The following is a 19,152-nucleotide window of genomic DNA, read 5'->3' as shown; positions in this document are numbered from 1 at the left end:
TTAAAAGTTAAAGATATTGCGTACCATGAAACTATGAAATGAGGCGATGTCGTCGACATCATCATCGTCATCGTCGTCATCATCATCGAAAATGAACATGTCACCTTCATTTTCATCGTAGTCGTCATAGTCATCAGTGTCATCATCATCATCGTCATCATCATCGTCATCGATTACAATAGTATTATTGGTTCTGGCTTTTTCGCGTAACTCTGCAATTCTGTCCTGGCTTAATACAGATTCCGGTATTAGATTAGCAACAGCTTCAGATTTCATCAACGCCTCTGAAACAATTTCCTCATTATGTAATAGCTCCTCAGACACAAATTGAATGGCACTGGCTGATTGTGAGATGGCTTTAAGCACAATCTCTCGGTCATTCCTCATCTCATCAGAGGCAAATTGCAAAGAAGCAGGATCATCTGAGACGGCTGTCATAACGACAGCTTTGTCATTTCTTAATTCATAAGGAGCATATTGAAGCATTAATCCATCTTGTTTCACTGCTTTTAAAACTAAATCCTTGTCATGCCAAAATTCAGGATCTGCATACTGTAGTGCTAGAGCATATTGTTCAGTGGCAGCTTGGACAATACTTCGGTCACGTTTTAATCTTGGTGAGACATATTCCAGTAAACCTCCGCATGTTGTCACTTGGGAAAGAGCAAGCTTGTGATCATCTCGTAATCGGTCTGAAAGATATGGAAAAGTGTGATCTTCCTCGTTAATCATACATTGAGTGGCCACTTGTTCATTGTCTGCTAGAGAATATTCTGTACATTGCAACAATCCTGCATGAGGGTCAAAAGTATTGAGTATATGTTGTTTATCACAGAAACACTCAACTTTTGAAGCATATCCTCCTTCTTTTTCTTTGAATAGGATCATCTCTGGATCATTTCTCAACTCATAGGTCGAATAAAAAATACTTTGATTATTTTGCTGTATGGCAGATTTCACAATCTCTCTATCGTTTCGAAGCTCGAGAGAAAGCTCTTTTAACATTGCACCATCCTTTTTAACAGTAGCCAGCGCCACTTTGCGGTGGTTCCGAAGCGTAGACTTTGAAAGTGATACTAAATGACCATATTTTTGCATTGCAAGAGCAATAATTTCTTCGTCTTCGAATGATGAATCATCAATATACTCCACAGGAGGATTTGGAAGCTTCAAAACTTCCATAACAAAAGATTTGTCTTTCCGCAATTCTGGTGAAACAAACTTCATATTGCTAAAAGCGAGTTGTACAGCTTTCAATGCAATATCTCTGTCATTTCTAATGGAGAATGGACAAAATTCGAGAGTAATAGTATTACCACTTCTGTGATATAATAATTTGTCCAAAGCAATCATCAATATTTCCTTGTCGTTTTTAAGGTCAATAGAGGCGTATTTAAGAGTAGTTACATCACTTTGTACAGCTATCTTTACAATTTCTCTGTTATTTTGAAGCCTAGCAGATGCATGTTCTAAATTTTTTGGATCAATCGTCACAGCAGCAAGAACTATATCCTCATCATTTTTCAAGTCAAATGCAGCCAATTTTAAGGGTACTTTGTAACTAAGAGCTTTTAGCATGAAATCCTTATCTCTTTTAAGGCTGTATGGAATATCCGCAATACACTTTTGTTCCAAAGCAATTTCAAGCAATTCCTTGTCTAACTTTAACATTCCTGCCATATAGAAAATACATTTTGCGTTGGATTTAACGGCCTTCAGCATCAAGTCTCGATTATTTTTCACAGCAAAAGGAGCTTGTCGGAGCATGTTGCTTTCACCAGAAAACGCTATACTGCAAATTTCTTCGTCGCACTTTAGCCTATATGATAAATATCTGTAGCTAGAGGCAGAATTTGATATTGCAGCCATCGCAATTTGCTTGTCATCTCTCAATTCATCAGAAGCAGCTTTAATAGCATTCCCGTCTGTCTTTACCAGTTTTAGCATAAATGATCTGTCCGCTTTGAGCGATGCTGGTAAATTATTGCAGTTTCCTCCTTGTCTAACCATTTGATAAATGAGCTCCTTGTTTTCAATATTGAATATGGAGGAAGTGTAAGGTGAGAAGAAATGATGGAAGTGCTTCTTGTGTACAAGTTTCTTGGTATCATAATGACAAAAATCAAAACGAATGTTCTCCATTTTCAAGAATTGTTTAAAGGTTCCTAAACCTGAAATAAAATCGTCGTCACTATCATCGCTATCGTAAGTCTCAAGAAGGAGAAGACCTCGTGCATTCATTAGAATTGTTTTCTCTTCATATTTTGTACTTCCAATAACAACTCTTCCTCCCTGTTTTCGCCATTGTTCTATTGGAAGTAACATGTTGCTGATATGTAGAAAATCAGAAGAAAATGGCCTCCGTCCGTTTGTGATTTGCAAAAATTCTCGTAAGTGAAAAGGTATTCTGATCTGCAATCTAGATTCAGTTTGTTCAATCACAGACAATGGTACAGGCTTTTCTTTGAGAGGATGCAACATGAAATTGTTTTCATCATTCCAATAGTCTATCACATCTCGTTTTTCAGCTCTTACACATGCTCTATGAAAAGCAATTGATACTTTTTCAACTACCTTTCGATCTGCATCGGACAAGAAATCAAAGATCATACCAAGTACATCATCAGGAAATAAAGAATTGTCGTTAAAGTTAGAAATTTTCTTTTTCTTTGTTTGAGGTTCTTGTGCGGTATTGTTATTATTAGCCTTTCCGTCTTCCACGCAACTACTGCTGGATTGTTGTTCATCTAGGCTTCTCTTGGTTGAAGATGTTTTCGGTAGTCGTCGTCGAGGCATTTTTTTTGCTTTTTTTTGCAAAAGCTCATGAAATAGAATGAAGAAATCCATTCGATGTGTAATTATTATGAATAATTTGAAGGATAAGGTTGAAATTGCCTTCTCTCATCAACGAACGCTTACATGTGATTGAACCAGACAGGGATCAAGGATTAACACAGACTAATGTCTAATCAAACCATGAAATGGTGGGAAATATTGATGAATATGAATGAAGATGCTTTCGTTTTAGAACGACGGTTTCCAAATTTAGTTTGTCCTCTCTGCTTCTCTCTGTCAAATTTCAAACAAGAAAAAATGGGCAATCAACAAGCTTCTTCTTCCTCTAAGTCCCCTCTCTCACGTCAGCATTATTCTCCTTTTGATCATAGCAGCAATAATGCATTGTCGGATCACCAATTATTAATACCTTCCTCATCTGTAGCTTCAAAACATCGATCGGGTTCAGTACTTCTTGATAGTAACTATATTCATCATCATCACTCACAACAACACAATCATGATACAAATCATCACTCGAATCGAAAGAGTCATCATTTTCATACAAAATTGGAGACAGAATTCATGTCAGAACATGCAAATTCAGCATTTTCAAATTCTCAATTGCCGAATGTCATTTCTTCTCTCACACAGTACAAGATACTTTTATTAGGTTCAGGATCATCGGGAAAGTCAACCTTCTTTAAAGCAATTGAATTGTTTAAAAAAGGAAGTTTTTCCAATACGAAAAAAGGAGTCATCTATTTCAATATCATTAAAGATATTGGAGAATTATGTAAAGACTATTTGAGAACTTTAACACAATTTCTGAATTATGAGAGACAGAATAGTATTGAAAATTTAGAGGAATTGAAAGAAATATTTCCAAACGATTTGCCTCGTTCTGTCACTGATGCCATGGAACGACTTGTGAAATTGGCATTTGACAAGAGTTTTATTCAAAGTGCTGTGAAACGATCCTCTGACAAGTCTTATAATCAAACCTATGACACACATTTTGGTGAACAAGTTTATGATGATATTGAATTGTTGTGGAAGTTTCGACCATTTCATTTATTTGCACATTATCACATTTCACATATTGCAATGCCTTCTTTTTCTCCTTCGTGTGAAAATGAATGGACATGCACTGTTGCAGATATGAGAAATTATGACTATGATGATTTGTTATACTTTCTTGACCATAGAATGAAAGATATTTATCCTCCATATCAATATGAGCCAAATTCAATGGACGTTTTACATCGAAGGCAAAAAACTGTTGGCTTGTATTACATGCACTATATTGAAGATGCCATATTTGAAAATGGAATTAAGGAAACGAGAGATTATCTTTTTGTAGACACTGGAGGGCAACGATCAGAACAAAAAAAGTGGTCGCTTGTGATGCCTAATTCGTTCGTTGTGTTTTACTTTGTTGCCTTGTCTGACATTAATGTCACCCTGTATGAAGATGTGCAACAGAATCGATTTTTTTCGTCATTACTCTTGTTTGAGAAAGTGTGTAAAGAAGTTGATCTCGCCAACGTTCCCTTTATCCTCTTCTTCACCAAAGCAGATATTTACAAAAAGAAAATTAAGCGAGGACTTAATCCCATTGAACTATTTGAAAGTATGAACAGATCGTATCAGATGAAAATTGAATCTAGCAACTCGAGTGTGTCACAACAGGACGAAACAGAGACGGAAGTTGCATTGCATTTACAAACGAGTGAACCAGCTCTGAGGCTTGACTTGTCCAGCGAGCAAGTTGAAAAGATTTATCAGGAATCCATAGAATATTTCACTTGTCAATTCAAGAAACGTCTGTATGGATCAGGTCAGACACTTGAAGTGTATGCACTCAATTCCACAGATCCAAACGAATTTACTTCGACTTTTAAAAAGGTCATGGGTGATTTAAATAAGATTAAGCGTGAGCCTTGATCAGAAAAAATAATTTAATATTGTTGTTGTGGCCTGTACACTATTATTAATATTTAAACACAAATCAGCTGAAGTGAATAAATATTTGAATAATAATTATTCGGAATCATAATATTTTCGTGTCTCACAGATTCTGCGTTTAAAAAGTCTTCAAACATCTGCATGTATGAAATGCATGAGAGCTCTCATATGATCGAGAAATCTCTAATTGTTATCCTCTTCATCATCGTCCTCTTCATCTTCTTCATCATCAGAAAATGCCACCCGGTTTGGATTTCCTTCAAAATATTCATCCTCTTGCTTTTCATGTTTCTCCACTGCGGAGTCTTCTTCATCATTGGTTTCAAATTCAAGAGGCCATTGTCCTTGCTTTTTTAAACTCTTTACATGATGACTCAACAAAATATGATCCACAAATCCTTTAATTTTACCCTTATTTTGTTCACTCCGATCCGTGCTAATCACCACATAATCTCCCTTCTTCACCCAAACCAATTTATTGAACTTGGTTGGTAAAATCACCAATATTCTTTCCTTTGTTACCGGATATTCCACTTCAATTTGGTTAGTTCCTCTCGTAGATACGACCCGAACAATACTTTGTGTTTCGGAAATCTCTGGAGCCTCATCAAAGAGTGTGTTTTGAATATTCTTTCTGGTTTTACTCATTTTTTTTTGAAATATATTTTTGTAAAGCATCTTTCCTTCAATATTGAAATGCAAAAGATTCGGATTTTACAAGTGTTGCATTTCATGATTGCGAATTTTAAAAAGACAAAAGTATCAGCACGACGACGAAAGTGTGTTTTATAAGGCAGAAGAGGAGTGAGAAATGACTGTTGGTTTTGAGAGTCACAACTTGCAGGCGATGTACGAACCATTGTTTCGAGATGAAAGGACACACCGAGTTCAGCTGAGGGTTGTGTCGTTGTCACCACATCACCACCACCTCGACCACTTCCCATCTCTCTCGGAGAAGTAACAACCATCGTGTTCTCCAGTGTTGCTTTTAAATCTCTCAACTCTTCGACGGTTCCCTTAAAAAGTGGTTTGAACAATGGAATGAGTAGAGTGGTGAACACTCGAAAGGAAACCATCTGTGTTCGAGTGGTTATGTGAATTTTTCACAATTGGAAATTTGTTCAATTAAGAAAAGCGATTCATTCAGTTAGTATAATTATTATTTTGAATGTTCAAACATTTTGAAATACTCAAATGCTACTAGATAAATACTTACATTAAATGCAACGGTTTGCATATTGATATGACAGGTGTAAATGATAAATATTGCCAAATAAATGTACCACTGAATATTCGTAGAGACTTGTCTAAATTTTCCTAGTACCCAATTTAGAACAACGACAATAATGAGCAAAAACATGATCACAATCATCGCATTACTAATAATTTTGACAATAAACTCAAATATCTTGTATGTTCTTGACTCAAATTGCCCTTTTGCTAATTGAGCTGTTTTCAAAAAGACATAGGTCACAAATTCATGATGAATGGGATGAATACAACATTGAAGAGAAAAGTTGAAACCTCAAAAGTTCCTGCTGCAAAGAGAGCTGTAATTTTAGAAGAAGAAACACCTGCTTGTAATGCAGTGGCATTGGATTTCATAGTTTGAATGATTTTTTGAGATTCTTCTTGTCCCAATTGATTTTGGAAATAAACATCAAAATCTCTCACAATGGAAATATTCACAGAATCGAAAATAATTCGAATTAGTAATCCAATATATTGAATCACTAACACAATCATTGCCATGGAAAGAAGCGTCTTTTGATTTCTCACAATCTTTTCAATTTTCCTTTTTTGATTTACAAACACCACAAAGATGATCAACAACACCAAAAACACGACAATGAATGACACACTGATCACCATTGAAGAAATACTCAAAGGATAGGGGTCAAAATTACTCAGTGAATAAAAAGCCGAAAGAGCAGAAGTGACATTGTCGGATGGATTTGAATTTTGTTGACCTTTCACTTGAGCGGAAAGGAATGGACATTTGACTTTTTGCTCTTGTTCAAATTAGTTCCATATTTCCAAATCTCTCATGACATTTCCTAATTTCCATCTTTCAATTGTTATCTTTTTGCAGATTAATCGACTCTATGTGCACTCCCTAATCTCCTTCGTTTAAAAGAAATTTTAATAACACGAGAAACTAAAAGATCAACTACTGTAGTACTACTGTAGTGTAATAGTATTATTATTGCTATAATTACAAATGTCACTTATATTCTTTGATCATTGAAAATATTGCTTCAAAGGTGATTGTTTTTTCATCACTTCATTCAACAAGACATGTTCAAACAAATTATTCAAAGCATCACGATTCGAAGCACTGACCCAACAATGTGGAACATTCAATTTCTTTGCAATATTCGTGAGAGCACTATTATCTTCAGAATTGGAAATGGCTTCATTAATTTGGACAAGAACGATTGGAATTTTTGAAACATCGGTTCTTTTCACAAATTGAATTTCTTCAACTAATTCATTCAAAATGTCAATCGTATTCTTTTGATTGTTGCAACAGACGAGAATAAATGCATTAGAGTTGTGAATTCTTTCATCAAGATATTCCTCTTCATCTCCATTGACATCCAATAAATTGAGAGAAATCACTTGATCATAAACTTTCAATTCTTTTGAATATAAATCATCTCCACTGGATGGAATATTTTCCATATAATTGGTAATGAGTGTTGATTTACAAACTAGAGAGCTCGATTCACCAGATTCTCCAATAAAAACAACAATTTCATCTGGAAGTGGTTTGACAACATTCACTTCTCCCAATGAATTCACAACACATCTCACAACTGCTTGAGTAGATTTAGATTGGAATAAAAGTGACACTTGTTGAATGGAATCATTACGAATCTTCGAAACTTGTTCAAGTGTGAATTCATGGTTGGCACCTCCTCCAGTGACGAAATGGTACGACACAGAATGTAATTGTGAAGAATTTTCACTCACATGCAAACGTAATTTGATGTAATAATCATAGAAAGAGAGAGATCTTTCAAGAGTGGTTTCACATTTCTCATGACTCACAGAATGGCCTAGTTCAATCGTTTTCCATTGTGGAGATGACAAATGAGCAGCAAGTCCATATTTTGCAAGCAGAGCAATCATGGGCTCTCTCCATTCCATTGGACATTCTTCACAAATAATTCGTTCCATACTCTTTAGAACACCAGAATTATTTTCAACTCTTGCTGTTGCATTTGCCTTGTGTTCGAGCAATAATTTGGCAAGTTTCACTTGACCACTTTCAACAGCTCGATGTAATGCAGTTTTTCCAGCAAAATCTCTGACATCAACGTTGGCATTGTGTCTCAATAACCAATCTGCAATTAAATAACTCTTCAATTCAATGGCATAATGAATAGGATATCTAACTTCATTGTCAATGACACATGGAATGTTAACATAGGCTGCCAATTCATTCTCTTGTTCTGTCAATATTTCGAGAGCGAGATCAGTCAAGAAAACATCCTTTTCATGTGAATAATTGTCGTGATCAAGAGTAAATGAAATGGACTCTTCTGAATCTTGTTGTTGCTCATTTCCATTCTCTAATGATTGTAAAATAATTAAGAGTAAATTTTGTTGTTTTGGAAGTTTGGATGCCTTCAAACGAAGACCTTCCTCTTTCAAAATCTTGTATGCTTTTCTATTTCCTTCCATGAGAGCAAACAATAAAAGATTTGCCTTAAAGTGTGACTCTTCATCGACTAACATTTCAACTCTTCCAAGTTGTTCCTTAACACAATGATGTTTCTTATTGTATGCAATCAACTCTTTCAACAAGTTTGCATCTTCATGGAGAATGGAAATGAAAAACAATTTCTTGAAACATTCTTCAGAAGGTTGTGACTTGCTTAACAAGCCCAATAACTCTGTGACATTATTTTCTCTTGCCAATTGTTTCATTTGAATCTCAACGTCAGCATTTGCAGCAATGGATACTTTGGCAGTGACAGGTTTTTGCTTTCTCAACAATTCTTTCAAGAGATGAACATTGAAAATGTCATTCACTTGAAGAGTTTCTCTTGCATTGCAACACATGAATGGAATTTTGTATTGTTGAGCTTTTCTTTCAACCAATTTTGGAATGGATTCTGCCTTTTCAATATCTTCCTTGTCGAGAACATCCAAATACTTTTCTTGTGACTCTAAAATATCACACTTGTTCAAAACAATGACAACAGGTGTCTGATCGAGTCCACCAATGATTTGTCCACTGTTGGAGAGACCTTCGATGGTTGGTTGAGATGAAACTCTGCTGTTGATTTGTTTCACAATGTCATCAATCAATTCTTCACATTGTGTTGGTTCATCGAGAACGCTACACACAATCAAAAAAGCATTTCCATCAGCAATATATTGTTTTTGTAATTGTTTGTATTCACCCTTTCCTCCACATTCGTTAATACTCAATGTGACACTGTCATCATCCACTTGAATGGTTTTGTAGTAATGTTCTGTGACAGTTGGCACATATTCTTCTGTAAATTGTGAAGAAATGTATTGACGAATAATACTTGATTTACCAGATGATTCATTTCCCAATACAACAACTTCAATGTAATCAGATGGAAAGACTGGAGAGAATTTGGTATGACTACGTTGTGTGGTTGTTGTTGCTGATGATGAAGAAGAAGTGGTTTGAACTTGAATGGAATTTGAATCTTTGAGAGTCATTGAGATGTTGTTGTAATTGTTGTGTGATGAGAGAAGACTTGGATGATCAAAGAATGGTAATGATGAAACTGATTGTATGATCGTTTCGATGATCGAAGAAAATTTTAAATTCGTTGGATGATGGTTCCTACTCTTGTGGTTGAGTATTTGACGAATAATTGCAAAACGTGATGATCAACAATGAGAGAGAAGGTACAGTGATGATGAATTGGACGTTCGCACTAGGAAGCAATGCTGTTCTAAATGCTTTGTTTTTTTAATGTTGACAATTGCACCTTTCAAATGACAAGAAAGGAATGAATTTGATAGAAACAGAATTTAGGCAATAGAAATCAAACGTATCTGAAAGATGATCTCGAAGAGACAAGAGGAAATATTGACAATCGTTGATGAATCAACACTCCTCCAACAACATACAGCAGGATTATGATAAGTCAACATGCTCGTCTGGATTGCACGTGCGTTTGCTCGCAACTTGTGGTCGCAACTGACAGATCCCTAACCTGGCGCCAATTTTGTTTGCTTCATCTAACCGTTAAGAAATTCAAAAAAAATATGAATAGTGTGAATGCAAGAGAAGAAGACTTCGCAGATTTCAACGTACTCGATCCGCGATCAGAATCTGCCGAGAATGATGAGCCACAACAACAGCAAGATGAATCATCCGCACTCGTCATGCCATCATCCAATAGCAGCAGCCATGAATCTTTATCTCATGCCCGCTCTCTCCATCATCATCACGATGAAGAAGATGAAGGCAATCTCTCCGACAACAGTGTTGAGAGTGAAGGCTATTCAATTCTCCGTGATGAATCTGTGAATGATTTATTGAAAGAGGTAAGCTGGAAGTCCGATTGAAATAAGCTCATCCAAAGTTAATAACTTTTGTCGTCGTCGTGAAACACTGTTTTTTGGATCATCCACTGACCAATTCAATCATTGTGCTCTCTCAATTGACTTCCATTACTGTCTATTAGATTGATTCACTTCACCAACAACCCATTGGATCTACAAAGAATGACAGCAAATCTCCTAAACCAATACTGAAGAAAACGACCCTTTCTCAATCTGTAAAACATGTCAACTTCCCTTCCTCAACACCTCCACCTTCTAGCAACCAATTACCATCTTCGGTTGACATTTCGAACAATAACAAGGAAAATAGGGTTGAGATGAAAAACTCAACCACAACAGCTGCTGTGAAAAGCAAATCCAAAGTGGCAACCATGGATCCATCGACTTCAACTGGCATGTCCATTGAGAGTCAAAAACAAATTGAAAAGCTACTCAATGAAAATTGTGATTTAAAGTTAGAACTTACGGCCTTAAAACGAGAGTTGCAGGCTACCAAGAAACAGCAAAAGAAAGCACACAAACATTACAAGAGAGTAGAGAGCGACTATCAAACCATGAAACAAAATCAATCGGTCTTGATGGAGAAACTCGAAGAAAAGTCATCCCTAATTTCTCAATTCAAGAAACAAACACAAAAACAAAAGAGTGAAGAAAAGTTTGTTGAACAAGCCAAAAAGTTGAAAAATTCCATCCAAGAAGCATCGAGTGTATCTGTGCTTCACAAGAATTATCGAGACAAAACCTGGGAGGAATGTACCATCGAATCCAACTCTCAACTCTCTCAAATCACTTCTGAATTGTGTGTCGAGAATCAAACCGATTTGGCCGATTCAGAGCTCAAAACTTTCACCTTGGAACTCATTAAGGAACTCATTGAGATGAAAATCACCATCAATGATTTAAAGAACAATATTGTAGAGTTGGGCGTCAAGAAGGAGCAAGATTTTAGAGAGTGGTACTCGAGCAATTTGAAGCTCCACCAAGCCATTCAACAAGTCACACAAAGAAACAACAACCAACCCATGAACAAGCAATCTTGGAAAAAGTAAACGAACTTTATACTTGCAACCGAGTTGAGGTACATTTTACAACAATAACCTCTTCTTTCCAACTATGGGAACATTAAACTCCTTCCACATTCTAACAAGGAATTCTTCTTTGGGTTTCTATTTTACTCGAAATGTTCATGTGCGCTGTAAATGATACTCATTCGGTTGAACGTTCGCATTAATTTCGAATAAAAACTGCAAAATTCCATCGTTGAGTGTTTCATCCATTTTGTAAGGATGCGACTCATGAGTGAGTGCTTTGAGTTTGTTCGTCCTCCTCCTCCTCACTTGAACCTGTGACTCTCGCGTGATGCTACGACTTTTTACTAACTTGCTTGATGAATTCAATCGCTGAGCATCTCTCTCTTGTGATCCTTTTGCCTCCTTTGAAATTCAAGTAAAAGACGAAATTCATCATCGAAGTGCGAGTAGTTATTACATATACTGCATTAGCACACGACATCGTCGTCGCAACTGCACATCCTCAGCTCATCCAGCAGCGGACCTTTTTGCATGTCCCGAAGTGCTGTGAACCGCTCTAATCCGATTCACCAATTCTCAAAATTGCGTTCTAATTGTCGTGAATCGCAACAACAAGAATGGACTTTTAAAACTACACTCACAAAAAAACCAAACCACACTCCTTCACACGGTGTCCATTCGTCAAAGAGTCTTAGCTTACTTATTCCATCACTCCTTTCTACACACACGTGTGAAGAAGAAGTGTTATTTATATATTGGTATCGAGGCCTCCTCTCAAAGATTCATTGAACGCACACACAGACAGACAACTCACTGTTGATATACCGTTTGGAGAGAATCATTCTCTTCTCATATTTCTATATCCACTCTATTGTTACTTTCACTACAAACCCTTTTACTACCATGTCAGCTTTACATCTCACTCCCACGAATAGCATTCACAATTCCACCAATTATCATTACTTTACCACTCCACAATCAGCATTCATGACTCACCAACCCATTTCCTCATCTTCACACAATTTGAATTCTCCTTCTCATGACCACCACCACCATAACCATCCTCATGATTCAAAAACGAAAAGCTCATTTGAAACCAACACCACCACCTCTTCTCCTGCCCTCTCAGATGTAAGAACTCTGAAAGACAACATTCATACCTCATCAAGTACTTCCTCGTCTCCACCAATGATGACAACAATGACTCCAGTAGCTATTCGAGTGTTCAATACTACTAATGATCACGGTGAAGAAGACCACCACTCTTCTTCTTCATCTGTGTCATCGTCGTCGTTGTCTTTATCGTCGGCGTCCGCTTCGTCTCCCATGTCTCATGCTGATTCGCAAATTTTGTGTGGCAAGTCAACAACTTCCAAACGCACATCACCCAAGTCAAGAACAAGAACATCTACGAGTAAATCTAGTCCAAAACCATCGAGTCATTTGACTGTTAATGACTCATCCCCTCCTCCTACACGAATTTCTAAATATGCATGTCAAAAGTCAAAGAAAAAGTCAAAAATCAACATACCTGTGTTCGAATTGATTCGAGTGATGGCGCTTCCTCAAACCTCTGCCGCTCAAGTCTTGGGTGTTTCTCTGAGTACTGTAAGTATTTAAATCGAGAGCATATTTACAGGAATGATTATAATAATGCACAATAGTTGAAAAGACGATACTACGAATTGGGAATTGGAAGATGGCCAGGTCAAATTGCCAATAACCCAAAAGAAATCGAAAAGGCAACAGAAAGTTCTCCTGAAAAGAAGGTTCAATTATCGTTTTTATTGAATGGAGAAGATGTTGAAGCTCGCCAAATCGATCAAATCACGTGGTCGATATTGAATTTTACTTTCAAACAGTCTTTCTAGAGGTTTTTAAACAGCGCATATGAGACAGAAAAAGTACCACACCCACCCTCATAAACACATGAGATTTTGCGAAGGTGCTCGAACAAGTCGTTTATAACATGATTTTGTTCCACCTTCATTGATGTTTATTAAATATCAAACCATTCATCGACTTGATCTGATGCCTCTTTCCTCTTGGATGAGGATTGGCCTGTGTTTGGCGTTTGGCTGGGCAATGATATTGAGAACATATTTTGAACACTTGCCAATTTTGTTTTTACAACTTGTATTGCAATGTTGGTAACATCCTTTGAGAGCAGTCCAATAAAGTTATTCTATTTGAGATTGTTTGGAATAATTTCAAGATAATTCGTGCATGATTGGTAAAACCTACCTTAATTTTTCCATCCAATTTGATAATACTCTCATGCAAGGAGCTATTGATATTTGTTTCATCAAGAAACTTTCTATACACAAATGTTAAAATGTCACACATCGAAAAAACAACTTGGCAATAATCCAACGAGCAATGCTGAACAAATAGAAAATAAAAAAATATAATATTAGAAGTGCATGCTGATATCGAGGATACTTACAATATGTGGTGTCTGCAAAAATTCATAAATTACTGATCCATTTGATTTGTGAATCGTGGGTTTGATAGTTTTTTGAGAGGGAATTACAGGAGTCTCTTCCTCGACAAAGGTATTTGTAAATGCTTTCAATATTTTCATTCCTTGCATCGCCATGCTAGAATAATGATATTCATATTCTTCCATTAATTGAGAACATGCCCGTACGAAATGATATCCATCATTATAGTTAATGAGAGGTGCCAACGACACTCCTAAACAAAACCATTGTTCTAATCGTTTTTGTAATTCTTTTGGTTGATAAGCATTCTCAATTTCACTAGGTGACACTTTTACCACGTTCAACCACATAATTTTTCCTTCATGAAATCTTCTCAGATAGTCCAAATTTTCCAGTCTTTTCTGAACAAGAAATTCCATGAGTGGTACTTTTTGGTCAATGGTTCTCGTCATCGCCACAGGATGTACTTCGTTTTCCAAATTAGAAGTTAGTGATCCTCTTCTGACACGTCTGCCATGATTTGAGGAGCCTTCAATTCCTCCTTCCCCAAATGTTTGATTCAGCGAGGGCGTAAGTCTTTTATTTGATGGTGAAGATGAAGGAGAGCTCATAGTGTTATCTGTTGTTGTAGAGCTTTTGGTTTCGTCTATCACTCCTGTAGAATAATTTTTCCGAATCGTTGAATTATTATTTGATGTTGTCGTATCACTTCCTCCACTCTCCATTGATGTATTGATCATCGAGTTTGGATGATATGAAACACTATTTCTTTTTGATCCCGATGATGTTTGTATTTCCATATTATTATTTGTAGCATCGTTATCCAGCCTGGTAGTACTGGTGGTAGCATGATTATTAACAACCGTAGTACTGCCACTGCCAACAGTACCACCATTGTTGATATTTTGTTGTGCAGCTCCGATAGGAGTCACATTGCCCGACGATGAAACCCGAGAAATTGAAAAGACTTTTTTCATTTTTTTTTATTATGAATTTGTAATCCTTTATATTTCCGATCTTTGAAAATCTCATAATTCTCTCCTGTATGAATGTGTTCTTCATGAATGATCTGCTTTGTATTCTTGAGAAGATCCCCTTTGTTTTGAAATAGATTTTGTAAAAAAATGAGTAAACGAGCATCAAAACGTGCATCGGAGTCATCAAACAACAATGACATCGAGCCTCGTTCCTCCTCTCAACATATGATTATTAAAAAACATTTTATTGTTTTTGTATTGGGAGATATTGGTCATAGTCCGAGAATGCAATATCACTCGTTATCAATAGCTAAAATGAACGAGATGAATCATCACGTAGATTTTGTTGGATTGTATGACTCGGATCCTCATGAACAAGTTCTAAATCAGAAAAATTTGAAAATCAATCGATTGGCTTCTCAATGGTGGAATTGGGTGAATTATTTCATGAGAATTCACTTTTTGTTTTTCTTGTTGTTTGCTCCTTTGAAAGTGATTTTGCAATTTCTTGTCATGTCCATTCAATTATCGTGCATTATTAACAGAAATCCTTTTGGAAAAGAATACACTCCAAAGAAAATATTATTGACTCAGAATCCTCCAGCAATTCCTACATTATTTTTGTTTTGGTTATTACAGAAAATTCATCTCATTAAGCTTGATGAGTATATTATTGATTGGCATAATTATGGATTTTCCATTTTGGCTCTATCAAGAAAAAACAAGTATCTGATAAAGTTTGCTCAGTACTTGGAGTTTAGCTTTGTTCGAGGTTGTGCGACACATCATTTGTGCGTATCAGAAAAACTAAAGGAAGATCTTGTTAAGAGACTGAAAATAGATCCCAATATTGTGACAGTAATGTACGATAGACCTCCTGAAATGTTTGGAAAGAATCTGTCATCCAATGAAAGAACAGAGCTTTTGGAAAATGTGTTAAAAATCGACACGAGCCGAAATTTTAAGCTCATTATCAGTAGCACGAGTTGGACTGAAGATGAAGATTTTTCAGTGCTATTATCATCAATTATTGATCTTGAAAACAAACTTAAGGATCTGTCTCCACCGCTTTATTTAGAATTTGTAATAACAGGAAAAGGGCCTCAAAAAGAATATTATCTAAAGAAAATTGCTTCACTTAACCTTAAATTCTGCAGAATTCAAACTGGATATCTTTCATATTCAGACTACTCGAAATTACTAGCATCGAGCGATGTTGGAGTTTGCCTTCATTACTCAAGCTCAAAACTCGATCTTCCAATGAAAGTTGTGGACATGTTCGGTAGCAATTTACCTGTATGTGCAATTGAATATGACGCATTACCTGAGCTCGTCAAACATGGACAAAATGGTTACATTTTCAAAAACAAGAAAGAGTTAACGGAATATTTGGATGAGCTGTTACTATCTCCTGAAGGTAGTAAAAAGCTCAAATCTATGAAGGAACATTTAAAACAGAATTTTCAAACTCATAGATGGGACGACGAATGGAGCAGCAAAGTACGACCATTGCTTTAAATATTGGTTTTCTACTTGTTTTTTCTACAAATACCAATCTAAAAAACTGTTTGTTTTAAAGATACTCAATCTGTTTCTTGTTAACTTGCGATTTTTTAATGAACAGACACGCCAAAAAGGAATTTGTGGGTTGGTTGTCAACACATTTCCCTCCAAAGAGATACGTTACTGAAAAAAATTTTCGTTTCAAATCTACAGTTTTTTATTTAAAAAAATGTCTCTCAATAAGAAGAGCGTTACCTATCCTGTTGGTAACCGAAGTGCAACCGTCTTGGGTGTGAATCGAAAATATTACGGAAAACATGAAGATGATAACAACAACAATTCTAAACGTTCTGCAAAGGGACGAAGTGTGGATGCAGAAAACTTCCGTTCATTATACACAACAAACCCAAATTTAAGAAAGAGCGACTTGTCAGCGGAGAAGATCAACAAGCTAACTCTCCGAACCCGAAGAGAAAAGAGAGTACAGTCAGCAGAGCCATCTACAGACTTGGAGTATCGAAAACACGCTTCCGAAAAGTTCAGCCATTTTCTCCATACTAGGCCAAGCTTTTCGTTTGCCTATCATTCCGACCTCAACCCTTACGCAAAACAACATGAAACCATTTTTCATACTAATATTGGAACTACATGGACTTTACACGAAAAGATGAATCAAGACCTGGAGACAACACGTGTCGCCAACAGAAATGAATGCTTATCAGAGAAACGGCTTGAAAATGCGTTCTATATCAAGCCAATTGAAAAGTCCAAAGACCCTCAAGGTGATTCGGGTCCACAACGACTGGTTAAGGTTGATAAATTTACAACCTCTCCGGATAAAACTGATGAAATGAGAAAATTACAACAATTACGAGATAGTTTGGTGCGTCAACATTACATTCCCTACAACGAAGGACTGAAAACAACAAATACTGAGATGAAAATTAATGAGAGTCTGAAACAGTACTTCCCTTTTGAGCCCAAACTCAGATATGGTAGGTCTGTGACCTATGATACTACCAGTGATGTTGTACCTGATGAAAACACACCGCAATATGCAACCAATAATTACAGGTTGGTGAGAAAACTAAATGATCATCTCACATTTCAAAAGGATGTATATTCAGACCTGAGAAACAAAACTCTAACCATCGCAAAGAATAACGTTGAGCGAAAGCGTAAGGTATTTCAATCCGTGGAAGATAGAGCTCGTGAGAGTGACAAAATTGAAGCTAATAAGGACAATGCTCGAATACTAGCAAGGAGGAGTCTAAAAGATCAATATATACAAACCATCCACGAGAATGATGCTGCTCATCTATATGATTTCTGCACCGGAGAAAGGTTGGAGCATGTGAAACTTCACAAAATAGGTTATCCCACGGACTATGACTAAACCTATTACTCCGTTGAATGGTTCAACAGTTTGATTGCCTCTCTAAAATAGGATGGTGTTTCAGAATGGAACTCGAACGTTTTTCCAGTACGAGGATGAACAAATTTCAAATACGAAGCGTGGAGGAATTGACCTTTTTCTAGAGCGAATTTTTCAAACTCTTCTTCGTACTTGGATTGTTTTTTCTTCTTGGATTTGTTGCCAGATTTAAAACGAGGATTATAGAGCACGTCCCCCACAAGAGGTCTATTCAAATGAGCAAATGATACTCGAATTTGATGAGTTCCTTAATATACATGATTTCAAAACTTTGAATGTATCACCATAATAAAATGGTCACAAACTTACTTCCAGTCAAAAGTTTACATTGAACAAGACTCAAAGTATGACATCCACTTAAATTTTTAACAGCAATTGTTTCAAGCTCTTTGTACTCAGTAATTGCCAATTTTGCTCCAGTGTCCAAAGGATTTTTCGTAATTTCTCTCTTGGAAGGTATCGAATGATGACGCTTAATATAAACCTCAATTTTTCCTTCAACTGGTTTTAGCTCATTTTCTACAAGAGCTTGATAATACCTTGTAATATTAGAGTCATTCCCGTTCACTTCTAAAGGACTATTCTTATTTTCAAACAATTTTTTAAGAGCCAAATGTGTGTCATTATCTTTTGCAATGACCATTATTCCACTTGTATCCCTGTCTAGTCTATGAACAATGCCAGGTCTGTAATGTTCATCACAAGAGCCACACGTTGAAAGTTTTCCTTGACAATGAAATAATAAAGCATTGACCAGTGTTCCTGTCGTATTTCTTGGTTTTGGTTTTAACGAAGGATGCACAGTCATAAATTTAGGTTTGTCCAATACAATTAAATAATCATCTTCATAAAGAATGTTGAGAGGTATATTTTCGGGTTGAATGGAAGAGGTATTTTCTACATCGTTCGATGTATTATTGTTCAAATTTCGTTCATGAGGAATTGAATTATTGGATGACTCATCCGAAATTAATTCACAATGTTTTTCAACCATTACCACCACACAATCACCATTTCGGAGTTTGAATGCTGGCTTGTTTACCACTTCGTCATTGTAGAGAAATTGATATCTTGTGCTGTCAGAGCCAGTTGGATTTAAAGAATGCTGAATGAGCTTGGAAACAGCATTCTTGGATACTTGTCTTTCTTTGAAGAATTTACTGAACAGGAACACATCGAGTCTTTCCTTGTGGAAGTCTGTAGAGACTTCCAATCGAAATTGTTCAACATGTGCGGAAGAAGTGCTGTTTTGTTGCTGCAACATTTTTTTCTCTTCGATGTTCGAACAACAATAAAGTAAAGGACCCCCTTGATGAATGAACAAGTGCTGATTCTTGGACCATTTCAACAACAAGTGTCACTGTGGTGAGCTTGGAAATATTTATTTGTACATGGAGGTTGTTATTACAAGAATTGTATTTACAGAGAGAGAGGAAGACGATCATCAGAGTGGTGGT

General features: G+C 36.3%; 10 protein-coding genes across 10 annotated transcripts; 5 read left to right on the top strand and 5 right to left on the bottom strand.

The window, feature by feature from the left end:
- FDP41_012888 (uncharacterized protein) lies at positions 1-2,796 on the bottom strand (the record flags this gene model as incomplete). Its single annotated transcript, XM_044703456.1, has 1 exon — positions 1-2,796. One exon carries the CDS (start codon positions 2,794-2,796, stop codon positions 1-3), a length of 2,796 nt encoding a protein of 931 aa, XP_044565813.1.
- Positions 2,797-3,093: 297 nt separating this feature from the next.
- Positions 3,094-4,722, top strand: FDP41_012887 (uncharacterized protein; the record flags this gene model as incomplete). The annotated part of the gene is made up of 1 exon (XM_044703455.1): positions 3,094-4,722. The coding sequence occupies one exon, from the start codon at positions 3,094-3,096 to the stop codon at positions 4,720-4,722; it is 1,629 nt and encodes a 542-aa protein (XP_044565812.1).
- Positions 4,723-4,926: 204 nt separating this feature from the next.
- FDP41_012886 (uncharacterized protein) lies at positions 4,927-5,391 on the bottom strand (the record flags this gene model as incomplete). The annotated part of the gene is made up of 1 exon (XM_044703454.1): positions 4,927-5,391. The coding sequence occupies one exon, from the start codon at positions 5,389-5,391 to the stop codon at positions 4,927-4,929; it is 465 nt and encodes a 154-aa protein (XP_044565811.1).
- Positions 5,392-6,984: 1,593 nt separating this feature from the next.
- FDP41_012885 (uncharacterized protein) lies at positions 6,985-9,450 on the bottom strand (the record flags this gene model as incomplete). Its single annotated transcript, XM_044703453.1, has 1 exon — positions 6,985-9,450. The coding sequence occupies one exon, from the start codon at positions 9,448-9,450 to the stop codon at positions 6,985-6,987; it is 2,466 nt and encodes an 821-aa protein (XP_044565810.1).
- A 555-nt stretch (positions 9,451-10,005) lies between these two features.
- Positions 10,006-11,354, top strand: FDP41_012884 (uncharacterized protein; the record flags this gene model as incomplete). The annotated part of the gene is made up of 2 exons (XM_044703452.1): positions 10,006-10,287; positions 10,428-11,354. 2 exons carry the CDS (start codon positions 10,006-10,008, stop codon positions 11,352-11,354), a joined length of 1,209 nt encoding a protein of 402 aa, XP_044565809.1.
- Positions 11,355-12,239: 885 nt separating this feature from the next.
- On the top strand, positions 12,240-13,207 carry FDP41_012883 (uncharacterized protein; the record flags this gene model as incomplete). Its single annotated transcript, XM_044703451.1, has 2 exons — positions 12,240-12,944; positions 13,001-13,207. 2 exons carry the CDS (start codon positions 12,240-12,242, stop codon positions 13,205-13,207), a joined length of 912 nt encoding a protein of 303 aa, XP_044565808.1.
- Positions 13,208-13,335: 128 nt separating this feature from the next.
- Positions 13,336-14,757, bottom strand: FDP41_012882 (uncharacterized protein; the record flags this gene model as incomplete). Its single annotated transcript, XM_044703450.1, has 3 exons — positions 13,336-13,521; positions 13,581-13,718; positions 13,783-14,757. The coding sequence occupies 3 exons, from the start codon at positions 14,755-14,757 to the stop codon at positions 13,336-13,338; spliced, it is 1,299 nt and encodes a 432-aa protein (XP_044565807.1).
- A 147-nt stretch (positions 14,758-14,904) lies between these two features.
- Positions 14,905-16,275, top strand: FDP41_012881 (uncharacterized protein; the record flags this gene model as incomplete). Its single annotated transcript, XM_044703449.1, has 1 exon — positions 14,905-16,275. One exon carries the CDS (start codon positions 14,905-14,907, stop codon positions 16,273-16,275), a length of 1,371 nt encoding a protein of 456 aa, XP_044565806.1.
- A 214-nt stretch (positions 16,276-16,489) lies between these two features.
- Positions 16,490-17,656, top strand: FDP41_012880 (uncharacterized protein; the record flags this gene model as incomplete). Its single annotated transcript, XM_044703448.1, has 1 exon — positions 16,490-17,656. The coding sequence occupies one exon, from the start codon at positions 16,490-16,492 to the stop codon at positions 17,654-17,656; it is 1,167 nt and encodes a 388-aa protein (XP_044565805.1).
- A 5-nt stretch (positions 17,657-17,661) lies between these two features.
- FDP41_012879 (uncharacterized protein) lies at positions 17,662-18,959 on the bottom strand (the record flags this gene model as incomplete). Its single annotated transcript, XM_044703446.1, has 2 exons — positions 17,662-17,942; positions 18,005-18,959. The coding sequence occupies 2 exons, from the start codon at positions 18,957-18,959 to the stop codon at positions 17,662-17,664; spliced, it is 1,236 nt and encodes a 411-aa protein (XP_044565804.1).
- Positions 18,960-19,152: the final 193 nt, after the last annotated feature.

This window comes from Naegleria fowleri (assembly GCF_008403515.1).
Source record: "Naegleria fowleri strain ATCC 30894 chromosome Unknown tig16, whole genome shotgun sequence".
Taxonomy (NCBI): domain Eukaryota; phylum Heterolobosea; class Eutetramitea; order Acrasida; family Naegleriidae; genus Naegleria; species Naegleria fowleri.
This window is presented reverse-complemented; position numbering and strand designations above follow the sequence as displayed.